This window comes from Camelina sativa, chromosome 4 (assembly GCF_030686135.1).
Source record: "Camelina sativa cultivar CO46 ecotype springtype chromosome 4, ASM3068613v1".
NCBI classification, from domain to species: Eukaryota; Viridiplantae; Streptophyta; class Magnoliopsida; order Brassicales; family Brassicaceae; genus Camelina; species Camelina sativa.
In genome coordinates, this window is record NC_141883.1 from 21,268,333 (window position 1) to 21,280,784 (window position 12,452).

Genomic DNA, 12,452 nt, shown 5'->3' on the forward strand with positions numbered 1-12,452 from the left:
AGAATATTAATTCAATAAGTGTAACTATTTTGAAGAAGATAAAGATAATGTTGACAACAGATACATTGGAGCCGTGAATTGGGTATTCTACACCGAAAACCTCACGGCAATATTTTACCAACATCATACCAAGGTCCCCATATAAAGAGAGACAAAATCTAATTATCTAACGAGAACAAAAAAGAAAAAGAAAAGCTAATGGAAGTATGGGAAAATTGATTTATAAAAAAATCCAGATCTTCTTATGAAGCCAAAGCTGGTTGGGTTATTGGAAAGAGTTTACATATCTGAACGGACCTGGATGGGGAAGAATCATCAAATTGAGGGGGAAGTGTTGGTGGTGGAGGAAGCAGAGGCGTTGCTGTTACCAGTCTGCTTAGCCACATAGATCTGCTTGACCTTTGGGTTGTTCGGAAAACCTCTCTCTCTTGCCATGGGTTGGTTTCTGCCATGGAAGCCTGACCTCCGGTTGTGCTGGTGTTGTTGGTGGTGGTGGCTAGACCCACTACCATGCTGAGACGGCGTGTTCTTCTCCTGAGAAGATTGTTGTTGTTGTTGTTGTTGTTGTGCTGGTGGCTTGAAGCCAGGACCAGTTGGATTCTGAGTGTTGTTTCTGTTGGGATTAGACAAGGTGGTGGTGGCCTTTGGCGGTGGAGCACATGAAGTGGAACTGGAACTGTAAGCATTTGAGGACTCCACCAATGCATCTGCCGCTGTGGATGCTTGCATGTTGGGATATCTATTAGGAGGAGGAGGAAGCATGTTGTTAAACTGAGGTGATGGAAGATTGGAGCCATCTGCTGCTTCCTGCTGTTTCTGCATTTGCATTGTTGGAGGACCCGAAAATGGCATGTAAGGCCACCGTGCTCGGACAGGCATCTCCTGAGAAGAAGACTGACCACACCATGAAAATTAATATGAAGTCACTGGATTCTGATACTACTTAGCATTGTTGGAAATCATAATGATGGGATCAAATACCTGGAAGGATGGGTCAAACACTGGCATAGGGAGGTGCTGAAGAGACGCAGGCACAATGTTACATTGCATGGAGGCCACATTTGGATTGTTTACATCACCATCTCCTCCAACCGGAGAAGAAGACACGATTGGGTTGTGTTTCCAATCTGGTTGTTTTCCAGATGGGATGTAAGTTGTGCCCATGAAACTCAACCCGCCAAACTGTCCAACGGGTGCAAAGTGGTTATAAACGAACATGTGAGGAGGGCCCTGAACGCCAGGAATAGTACCGGGTGGGGTTAGGAAAGGACCCGTGAAACCACTAGGAGCATAGAATGAATCTACTCCTGAATGACCCTGCTGTTGCCAGGTCGTAGGTGGACCAGAAACTGTTCCTGGACCTTTCTGGGACTGTGATTGGTGGTTTGCTCCTGCGTCATGGTGCGGGCCAAAAGCATAGATGGGTCCTCTTAACATGGGGTTCACATCAAAGAAAGGGTAATGAGGAGGGCCTGGCGGGAAGTGACTGATCATTTGGTTTGAGTTGTGTGGACTTGGTACTGGTGGCCACAGAGAGATAGGGGTGTCCACTGAAAGATCTGCAGGGAGAGAAACAATGAGAGACTCTTCAGCTTTTGATAGACTAGGCTCTCCACCAACAGTACCTGTCAAAGCGAAAGAAATTACTTCAGACAACAAATAACCATTTGGGAATATGCATAAACCCGACAGAAAGCAAATATTACCACTTGCTGACCCATCGTCTAACTCTGTTCCTCCGTAAATTTTGGTTTCAACAGGTAATACAGGGCCAGTACTCGAGGCATTCCCACCGGTTTCATCATTAGTTATGGCTGCAACAGCAATAGCTGAAGCAGCGGCTTCGGCTTCTGCTTCACAAATCTCCATGCCAGTGGATGATGGATTGCAATGTTTATTATCTTTTTCAAAATATAAAGAGCTATCGTTCTCCGTACGCCCACCACAGGGAGGGATAACAGTTGAAGATGTAACTGCACCTAATAGAGAAGAAAAGATGAATCATTTAAATGCAAAGACGAATCACTTCAAAAGTGACAATCGAGGTGTTCCGGCCAGCAACTCACCAAATTGAATTTTGCCCTCGGCAAGCAATGAATTTATTGGAATTGTGCTGCTTGAAAAAGTACTGTTCTTTGGCACAACAGATACTGGTGTCGGACTCGGCTCGCTAATTCGGTTGGCACCATTTTCAACAGAAACACATGAAAGAAGAGATACGGGTTTCATGGCTTCATCAAGCTGACTCTGGGTAAGGGCCATAACCTACAAGGTAATATCAAAAGGCTTCAGAAACTTGCATAGGCGTAATCCGTGACTGGTAGTAGAGAAAGAGTCAAAAACTACTCAGATTTTTATCTACTATGACTTTCTTTGTAACAAAATTCTTACTCTTCATGTTTTCAGTAAACCATTTTATCAATTCATATAGAAATATTTATTTTTGTTGGATGTCTGTTTCCGTTTTTGCAGGAACATGAACCCAAGTCAAAACAAGTTAGCGAAACCTTGAGCAATACAAACTCACCGGCTGATAGGTGAGTTGGTTACCCCAAGTCCCCACAGATGTATGACTATTATCCAGCACCTTTTTGTTGCTGAATACTAAACCTGACGCTGGATTCTGATCATTTTTGGGTATAACTTGATGAGCACTACTTGCCTGAGTGGACCTGCCAAATGAATTTGAAGGTAAAAAACATAATCATAGGGGAGCTATCTCTGCAAATAAAAAAAAGCATCAGTTGATCAAATAGAGGAACGTACTTATTGCTCCCAGATTTTTCATCAGCATGGGAATCTGTTTTAGGGGAAGGTGTGCCAATTGGTGCTAACAGCTGTCTGTTGGAGACGGGATTAAATTGTTTATTGTTTGCAACTCGGCTGGCTGGTGGACTTCTGTTGGACCTGGCTGCAGTAGTACTGGTCTGGAAAGTTGAACGAGGTTTTCGGGATGCCTGCAAGAAAACAACTTCACTTTTAGTGAGAACTACCTCAGACATCGTAACAATTCACAAGTAGAATACTAGAGTATTTAGAATGCATCAGAACCTTGGATGCCTGAGACTTTTCCTTGATTTCCTTTTCTCTCTGTTCACGGCGATCATTAAGCATTTGCCTTTTTGATCTTACCTCAATAAAATCATCATCGTCACTAGGACCTTCAATGCCATGTTGCTCAAAGACGCGAACAATTCCACTCTGCAAAGGTGCATCAATTTCTTTTTCAGAAATCATATTTCTTTTAAGGTTTGCTTGTCCAGAATTTGGACTCAGTGGATTCTTCACGACAGCATCTTTCCCAAGTCTATTCTCATATGAACCCCCACTTATTGTTTTCTGCATAGCATTCAAACCGGACACTGAGCTATCCAAGGCTTGTTTCTGGAACTTGTTGGACACAACATATTTTCTACTCCCGTTTTTTGTAGAATTGTGAGCCCTTCCATTGCCATTTCGATTGTCCTCAGAAGATGGCCAGTTTGATTCCCGAACTCTAAATTCAACCCTCTGACGCCGATATCTTCTATTACCACCGGAATCTACCCGAGAAACCTCAGCAGTACCTGATGAGCGCATGCCAGAATTTCTAACTGCAGTAGTGTCGGATTGGACTTGGTATCCTGATTGTCTTTCAACAAAATTTGATTTTCCATGACTCATTTTTCGAGAAGGTAATTGCGACTTACCAGACAACTCCGGTTGCTTTTGAGGTAACACAGCAGCCTCAATGCTCGCTCCCACAAGAGATTTATTAGCATTCTTCAGTGTGCCCCCATCAGAAACATTCGTCGGTCTTCTAAGAACACTAAGCTGAGGGTTTGAGACAGAAGTTGCTGCATTTCTAGCAATCAGGTTACCCGAATTTCCTTGACCAGGCTGAACAGTCGCCGAGGGTCCAGGATTCTGATTCAAAGCATAAGTCGATAAACCATTCCCTTGGATAACTGAATGATGTGGTGGTGGCAGCACTCCTTGGGATATTGGGGATGTATATCGTAATTGACCAAACTGAATGATAGGAGACTGGGGCTGTTGCATATGGGTAAGCGAGGAACCAAATTGGGGATGAAGAGGAAGTGGCATTTGGATGGAACCAATCTGTATGGCAGGGAAAGGAGACGGTATCAGCGAGGGACCAGAAAACAAACCAAACTGAAACTTAACAGGCTCCTCCATCTGTGCTGATGTCGTAGATACAGGAGGAATAGCTGTCTGAAGAGATGATGGATGCAGACTAGTGCTGTGAGGGGGTATGACAGGATGAGTAGAAACGGTTGAGTTACTTGTGGAGCCTACTTTATTGGCCACCTCAAATGACTGCCGACCATTATTTTGGTGAATTGATAAGTTCTGCATCATGGTTTCAGCACCCTGGAAGTTCCTAGACACATTATGCATGCTCAACGGATCAGAAACTTCAACAGGTTGGGCGGCTTGTTCACCACGGCTTTTCTCAATAGAAGGTCTATCATTATCTAAAGAATCGACACTTTGCTGAGTAAGTGGAAATGTAGCTTCGGAGTTCTGCTGACATTTTTCAAAGTCATCGCTGGGTATTTCAACCTCCACTCCTTCATTAAAGCCTAAGACTAGATTAGAGTCCTTATCCTCGAGATGCATTTCTTCTAACTCTTCAGCGAGATCTATGTTCTCATCTACCCCGTGTATTTTATCGTCCTCCTGGTATCCATCTTCATCTTCATCGTATTCTTCTTGTTCCTGCAACCGTTCATTACTATCAAGAGTCCACTCTTCATTATCCCAACAAGACACAGAGCCTGTAGCAATCATCAAACTATCCTTTCCAGTGTCACTAGGGATATTCGGTGCTCCCCTCTTCTCTAGTAAACCAGTATCTTCTCCCTTTCTGGAAGTAGCTAAGACAGATGCATCTGCTGATTCATCCAAGTCATCATGAGAGAGGTGAACGGGGGAGTCAGGTGGGCTAGTAACGGAAAGTGAAGACTGTGAGTCACATTTTCCAGTCAGCTTGCTATCAAACTGATGATGTTCATCGATACCACTTCCAGGCAGCACATGATGATCTTGAAGATCCCCTATATAACTGGCCAGAACGGTCGAATTAGTCCTACCTGTATGGTTATAATTAATCCCTCCAACAGAAGTTGAGGGACCAGGATGCTCACCCTCACCACTTCTAAAGGACGGCTTCTGCCTAGACTCCTGGGGAGGGGGAAGAACACGTGGCTGCCTTACTGAATACCTTGGTCTTCCAAAAGGATAATAGTCATCTCCCTCCGGATTCTGATACAACTTTTCAGGATAAGTAGAGTATGGACCATGGCGTGCACGGCCATGGTTTTGTCCCCATCCAGGTTCACCATATTGCTCTCCAAAACTTTCACGAGATTCAGATTCCATCCCATAATTCCTAGCATGGGTCCTTCCATCTCCAGGAATTCTCCAACTCTGATCAATTGAATGCTCTGGGAATCCTGGTTTGAAGTAGGAAGGGGCACTGAGATATCCAGTTGTACCAAAGAACTCTTCTTGTGGGCTATGTGGAACATTCTCCATATTTTGTGGAACAAATCTCGAATTGCTTCCACTCTCAATATCTTCCTTTCTCCAAGTAGGCTTTTGTCTATCAGGGAACCCAAAAGAGCCGTCTCTAGAAAATTGAGAAGCAGCATTGTTCTCAAAAGATCTAATGGGCACTGGTAGATCTGAAGTTGATGACGTAGTAATTCTATCCACCATTCTTTCGCTGTCTTCCCAGTCAACAACATCTGCAGACTCTTTTTCTTTAACAATATCTAAGAATTTATCCTCTGAAACGGTTGAAGAGCTGCTGCAACCTTTGGCAGCTTCGGCCTGTCTCCTGGATATTTTTTCTTCCAACTCTAGAAGCTTTTGCTTAGCAGCCTGCTTCCTCCTTTCTTCCTCCATCAGCAACCTATGTTTCTCCTCTTCTTTTGACTTTCTCAACTCTTCTGCCCTCCTTGCAGCCTCTACTCTCTCCTGCTCGTTTCTGAAAGCAGCTTCTCTAGCCTCTTCTTCTAATCTTCTTTGCTGCTCATCTTGCTCGCGAGCCTGCCGCAGTTTCTCTTCTTCTTCGGTTCGAGCTAGTTCCATCACCCTTTCCTGTTCCTCAATGATCCGCCGGCGTTCCTCTTCCTGCACCTTTTGAACTCGTTCAAGTTCAGCCTCAAATGACTCCCTGACAGGATCATGAAACTCTGTTTGCTTTAAAGCCTCTTTCTTCTTCTTAGCAACACCAAGCACTGGGAATGGATCATGGACATCATATCCAGAGTCACCAAAGTCTTTTATGAAAGGATCTTCCACATGAGGTTTGTCACTTTTGAAGAAGGGACGATTACCCCTGCAAGAAGTTAATATTGAAAGCATCAATTAGGAAAATCTTGTTACAAGAAGTAAGCAGACTTATAGAAGCAGAGCCATACTGGTTGAATTTGTTCCGTACCTATTTTGATGTTCCATTCCATACCCGTCCCGGTTAAATGTTCCTCTGTTGCTGTAGCTATCCATATTATTATTCCATGGCTGTCTTCCTCCATGCTGATATGGAGCCTCTCTAGCTCCAGTATTATTCCAAACATTTTCCCTTGATGATGACGAGACGTAGTTACTTTTCTTAGCAGCTTCTCTGCCCCTACTAGACGGCCTAGCTCCATATATATTTTTATTATTATGTGCACCTTCATTTTGGAGTGGTGCGGAGACTCTCCAAGCGTTGGCCTCCCTTTCTCCTCCACTAACTGGTCTTACTTGAGTCATAGAGGACTTCATAGGTTCATTTTCACGCTGCCCTGGTTTGTCAAAAGAATTAGGTGTAGCATGCTTTTGGGGCAGGACATGAGTCCTCGGAAGATCAAAACCCCTATCCCAAAATGGTTCATTCTTTGAGTAGCCATGATCTCTGTCCCGATCTCTTAAGCCATGACTAGTGTCACGCTCATCATCAGCCCAATCAGAGCGAGGTGCCAAACGAACAAGAGGCAGTGGCCCTGGGAAATAATCTTTTTTCCTCATTTGTTCAGATGAATGTAATCCATCTGAGAAACTAGGACTCTCGCTGAGCTCATTACCGAGCCGGCTACGCCCAGACTGGTTTTGAGGCCTCATATCTACAAGTGAACTGCCACTACCAGAGACACCTCTCGGCTCTTTTGAAAACTCTTCGACTGTACCTTGCTTCTGTTTCTGATTTACACCCTCCTTCTGTTTCTGCCCAGATACAGAAGCTGAAGGCAGAGAAGCCTTAAGGGACGGAAAATCTTCACCCCTCAAAGTTGCAACTTTCTCTACATGATGAAAAGCTCGTTCCATAGGTTCAGCTGCACCAACACGAGAAGCAAGGGAGATATTCAACCCATTACTCCCCCTGGTAACACCTTCAGCAGTATGGTTGGCAGTATCACCATCCGTAGCTGTAGCGGCAGGCTTACTCCATCCGATACCAGATGAAGCAGGTCTGGTTCCAGTCCCAGTGATTCCTCCACCAGAATGAAAGCTCGAACCAGATGAATCAACACGCTCATGCTCCTTACGGAGGGAAGGAAGGTTCAAGGGGGGTGGTACAGATAGCTTCGGCCCAGCATTCTGCGAGCTTCTTGGCCGTGAAAGGACAACCATACTTCCTCCTCCTCCCCCTCCTCCAACTCCACCACCGCCATAGCCACCACCACCTCCTCCTCTCCCTCGGTTCGCCCCATAACCTCCAAATTGATTATACTGATGATGAGATTGATAGCCATAAGACTTATTCAGATTCACAGACGCGTACTTGTTTCCATCTCCATGATTAGCCATATCCCGCTTCCGCCGATCACTGAACATCGCCAACGCATCAAACCCTAAAACCTAGATCTGGTTCTCTCCCAGTCAAATTCGTCCGCAGTCTTATTGCCTCAGATCTACTTCACTGACGAATTGATCAAAATTTGGAAAAAATCAATCGAAGAATCTCTCTCTCTCTCTCTCTCTCTCTCCCCTGAATAAAAAAAACACCAAAAACCAAAACAATCAATTTCCAGATTCGATCCTTTGAGATAAACCAGAGAGCTTAGGTTGAAGCATAGATAGATAAAAATGATAATCAAAAGTGATGGAAATCGACAGAATTAGGGTTTCGTTTTCTCTATTCAAATCAGCTCGAAACGGACCCCCGTGTGTATATGTACCTTCGGCGGTGGTGGGCGTATGATAACGACGACGGTGGCTAAAGTGCGCTGATGTCAGACGACGAAGCGCGAGGGAACGAATCGTCGGAAAAAAAAAAGGAAAGCCCTACCCCTACTCACTGCCTCTTTGTCGGAGTTTAATAAAAACCAAAATTAAAAAAATTATACGAACAAAAAAAAAAAAAAAAAACAAAGCTGAGGCACGAGAGATAAACCAGGAGAAGCTTTACTCTTTTTTTATGTTTTTGACCTCGTATTAACTAATCATCTCTTTATTAGCCCATGATTATCAGTTTGATCATATTTACCCCATTACTCTGCTTTTGAGTTACATGGCATGCTACTTTGGTTTATTGACGATTGATTTGATTCTTCTGCAAACATGTAAAAAATTTGGTATTCAAAGAAACAAAAAGACATTAGTTTCTTACAAATTTGTTAAACCCTTTTTCACAAAAAAAAAACCCTAGTTTATACTATAGTACGATCTCCCATTGATGATGAAATCTTCGTAGTGAATCAACATGTAAAACTTTGGAATTCGAATAAACACAAAGACATTAGTTTCTTACATATTTGTTAAACCCTATTCAACAAAAAAAACCCTAGTTTTATACTCTCTCTCATTGATGATGAAATCTTCGTAGTCCTCTCTCTTCCATTATTGACGACTTTTGTTTTGGAGAATGCCCTCCAGTGATCAATGACGGATTGCGACTCGGAGAGGATTTTAGGGTTACCATTCTTGGAGAGGAATAGAAGAGTAGAAAAGCCGTCGGTCTTGGTGATAAGCCGAGCGTTTAGAGGTAAGCTTCGTATCTGTCTAAGGATCGCAACGCATCGTATGGCTTCGGGAGAGACGATGTAAAACCCTTTGTCTCTTGCAACATGAGCGGCTCTTATGGCTGCGCTGATCAATTCTTCAAGTTCCTTCCTTCTTATCCTTCTCTCTTTTGTGCTTCTTCTCTTCACGCGATGACCGTTCAGACATGGTGGTGGGAGATCGTCGCAAACAGCCATCGTTTTTAGAGTAAGAAAAACAAACGCAAAGTTAAGACTAGTCGGTGATTATAGAGAGAGAGAGAGAGAAAAAAAATAAGGAGACTAATGGAAATAATGTGGGAAGATGAGACTACTATTAGTTGATTATATAGAGAAAAGTTTTCCAAATTTGAGATGGAATTGTATCTAGGAAAAAGGAAATATAAGAAGACTAGGGTTAAATTATTTACAAAACAGATCCCTATACTTATATAAGAAGACTAGGGTTAGTTTTTTATTTTTGTTGTGCTTTTTTTGACATCGCCACATATTTCCTTTTTCTTTAATATTAACTAAAACCAAAATAAATGATTGTTTCAAAAAAAATTATGTTCTAATCGACCAATTATATGTGTTTGCTTAGGGGCCAAGTTTAAAACCCCCATATACTGTACCTTTGCGTTTCCGACGAAACGAAACCAGTGTCATCGTCCAATGTTCGCGTAATTGTGTGTTCAGAAGCAGAACAATTGTTGGTGCGGGATTTAGCATCCTCGACATACCGAACTAAATCAGAAAGACAATTTGGTTATTTAACTGGGAATCCGGTTAAGAACTCAGTTAGGTCATTTAAGCCCACTTCGGGTAGAAGAAGCCCGGCCTCGAGGATGAAGAACCGACTTCCACTTCGCCCGGCGGCCGATCTAAGAGATAGAGTAACTTTCCTTATTTCAGTTCGTCTGATAAGGAAAGTTAATATATTGTGCAATCTACGAATATGTATAAAGAGGGAAAGACTTCTCCATTGTAAAGCATCCATCATTGAATACAATTATTCAGTTCTCTACTTGTTCTTAGCAATAGAAACCCTAGTTCTTCAAAGATCAATTCCCTTTCTTCTAATATCAAAGCTTAGATTGGTTTTCTAGAGAGTTTACTTTACTGAATTTGTTTTCCCCCATAAAAAAATTCATTGTGGAAATCCAGTTTCTACAATTGGCGCCGTCTATGGGGACCGCAAATCGTCTCTAAAAGTTATTCTCTAAGAAAAAAAAATCTCATCCGAAAAAGTTCTCTGAAAAGTCCACGATAATGTCTTCACCCATCACCGAAGTCACCGGCGCAAACCGTACCACCTCCAACACGACCGATGTCACAGGCATCGCACCCGCTCAAGACAACGTTGCAACACAGAGCGGTGTATAAACCAGGCCGCTACCGCCATGTATGTTCGCCGCCCCGTCAACAAATCGAGGAACCTGACCGATGTCTCCTCCGAACTCCCAGTTGGGGCCAGATCCGAAGGGGAGACCAGCCAGGAAGCAGGGCGAACTCGCGAAGAGACAACCAACCGCGACACGGAGCTCTCCAATGAACAACCCCCAGACGAGGAAGATGCACGCGCCACAGAGCAGCGGCTCCGCGCACAAAACGGGAACCCCCCTGTTCGCACCATGATAGCGGTCCAAAATCCGCAAGTCGTCTCCATGGAAGATTTCAAGATCCTGTTCGGCACCATGACGAAAGAGATCTACCAGATGATCTCCGAAACTAACCGCAGGGTCGACGCCGTCATAACTCAGACAACCCCATCACAAATCTCTGCTGGACAGTCACCCATACTCGGCACTGACGGTCTCACTCGTCGTCTCGACTTTTCGGACGTCCAATACGAGCGGAGGAATCCTCCCCCTCAGACGACATCGAGTATTCGACCAACAAACCCAAACACACGTATGCACGAGAGTTCGGCCACCCCGGTCGCCCGATTTGCGGGGTCTTGCCTCGAAATCGAAGAAATCAAGACGCAGATCAGCGGTATGAACACGCTTCTTCATCGGGCTATTAGCACAGCTCCTGAAATCGACAGGATTGTCGAAGTGACTCGGTAATCCCCTTTTACTCAACGGATCTTGCGGGCCGCCATCCCAAACGTCAAGCTGAAACTCCCAACCTACCTGGGCGACAAAGACCCCGTCCAATTCAAGACGTCCTTCATGGCAACCATGACAAAGGCACGATTCACTAAAGAACAGAGGGATGCTGGTTGTTGTCAGCTATTCGTCGATAGCCTCTCCGGCCCTGCCTTGGTGTGGTTCCCAAGGCTCGAACCGAGTTCAATCGATAACTTCGACCAGTTGTCTACGGCTTTTCTTAAGCATTATCGAATTCTCATTGAGCGAGGCGTGACAAGCTCAGACCTTTGGGAGATGACCCAGTAACCCGGCGAATCCATCGGCAGTTTCCTGAGCAGATTCAAGGAAAAGCTAACGCGTGTCACCGTCCCAGAGGATGCCGCAATGGCATCCTTCAGAAAGGGTTTGATTCCCGGGTCGCCATTACGAAAGGATCTTAACATACGGGAGCCCAAGGACCTCGACGACGAGCTACATCGAGCTCGAGATTTGCGCTCGACGAAGATGAAGACGCCCACTTAGCCGCAAAAATAATCGGGCAACCGTCGCACCCCCTAAGGCTAAAAGCCGGGACGAGCACCACGAACCTCGCAAGCATCGCGACCCCCAAGACCGAAAAAGGTGTCGTTCACGCGGTCTTTGAAGTGGAGGACCAAAACAAACAGCCATCCGACCCAAAGGAGCTGTACTGCGATTTCCACATGATCGTCGGCCACTCCACACACGAATGCATCCATCTGAAAAATTTCCTGTACGGAAAGTATCTTTCCGGCGAAGTCGAAGCCACCTTTCAGCCGAAAAGCATTCGTGGAGGCAGAGGTCGCCGAGGGGGATGGCGTGGTGGACGATCTAATGGTGGCCGTGGCGCAGGAGGAGGACGAGGCTACAACGGTCCGGCCAACGGAGTTCAACAGCCGGCTAACCAAGTGCTGGCGAACCATCAAGAGGAGATGCCCCAGGCAGACGAGCTGCCTTGGCCACCCAAGCGGCAAAGAGGGCAAAATCCCGAGCGGGCCAATTCTCCTATCCGAGGACGAATAACCATGATACTTGGCCCACCAGAGGACTGCGCCGACTCCGTCCACGTACTAAAGAAGAGGGCGCGTCAAGTTTGCAGCCTTCAGGCAGCCCAGAGCGAACTTCCACTCTGCTCGGACCCCATATCGTTTACTTCGGAAGAAGCCAAGGGAATCCAACACCTCCATTCGGACCCTTTAGTCATCGAAGTCTCCATGGGCGATTTTGATGTCGAACGAGTTTTGGTCGACACGGGAAGTACCCTCAATGTAATATGCTGGCAAACGCTAGAAAAAATGGGTGTCACGTCGGAACAACTGAAACCCGAATCTCGAACACTAACGGGCTATGATGGGGTCACCAAACT

At 45.0% G+C, this 12,452-nt stretch overlaps 2 protein-coding genes across 4 annotated transcripts; both read right to left on the minus strand.

Annotated features, from left to right (window-relative positions):
- Positions 1-6: 6 nt before the first annotated feature.
- Positions 7-8,412, minus strand: LOC104780867 (uncharacterized). Of its 3 annotated transcripts, none has more exons than XM_087510474.1 (9): positions 8,172-8,412; positions 6,452-7,981; positions 3,052-6,349; positions 2,767-2,957; positions 2,528-2,672; positions 2,067-2,265; positions 1,707-1,973; positions 982-1,625; positions 7-894 (listed from the first exon to the last, which is right to left on the minus strand). In XM_087510474.1, the coding sequence occupies exons 2-9, from the start codon at positions 7,825-7,827 to the stop codon at positions 316-318; spliced, it is 6,699 nt and encodes a 2,232-aa protein (XP_087366600.1). In that variant the 5' UTR covers positions 7,828-7,981; positions 8,172-8,412; the 3' UTR covers positions 7-315. The 3 variants fall into 3 exon arrangements, with proteins under 3 accessions (XP_087366600.1, XP_010503707.2, XP_010503709.2); XM_010505405.3 differs by having other exon boundaries at positions 1,707-1,979; XM_010505407.3 differs by lacking the exon at positions 8,172-8,412 and having other exon boundaries at positions 1,707-1,979; positions 6,452-7,533; positions 7,656-7,894.
- Positions 8,413-8,483: 71 nt separating this feature from the next.
- On the minus strand, positions 8,484-9,191 carry LOC104783976 (uncharacterized). Its single transcript, XM_087509468.1, has 2 exons — positions 8,789-9,191; positions 8,484-8,545 (listed from the first exon to the last, which is right to left on the minus strand). Exons 1-2 carry the CDS (start codon positions 9,189-9,191, stop codon positions 8,484-8,486), a joined length of 465 nt encoding a protein of 154 aa, XP_087365594.1.
- Between the last annotated feature and the right edge of the window lie 3,261 nt (positions 9,192-12,452).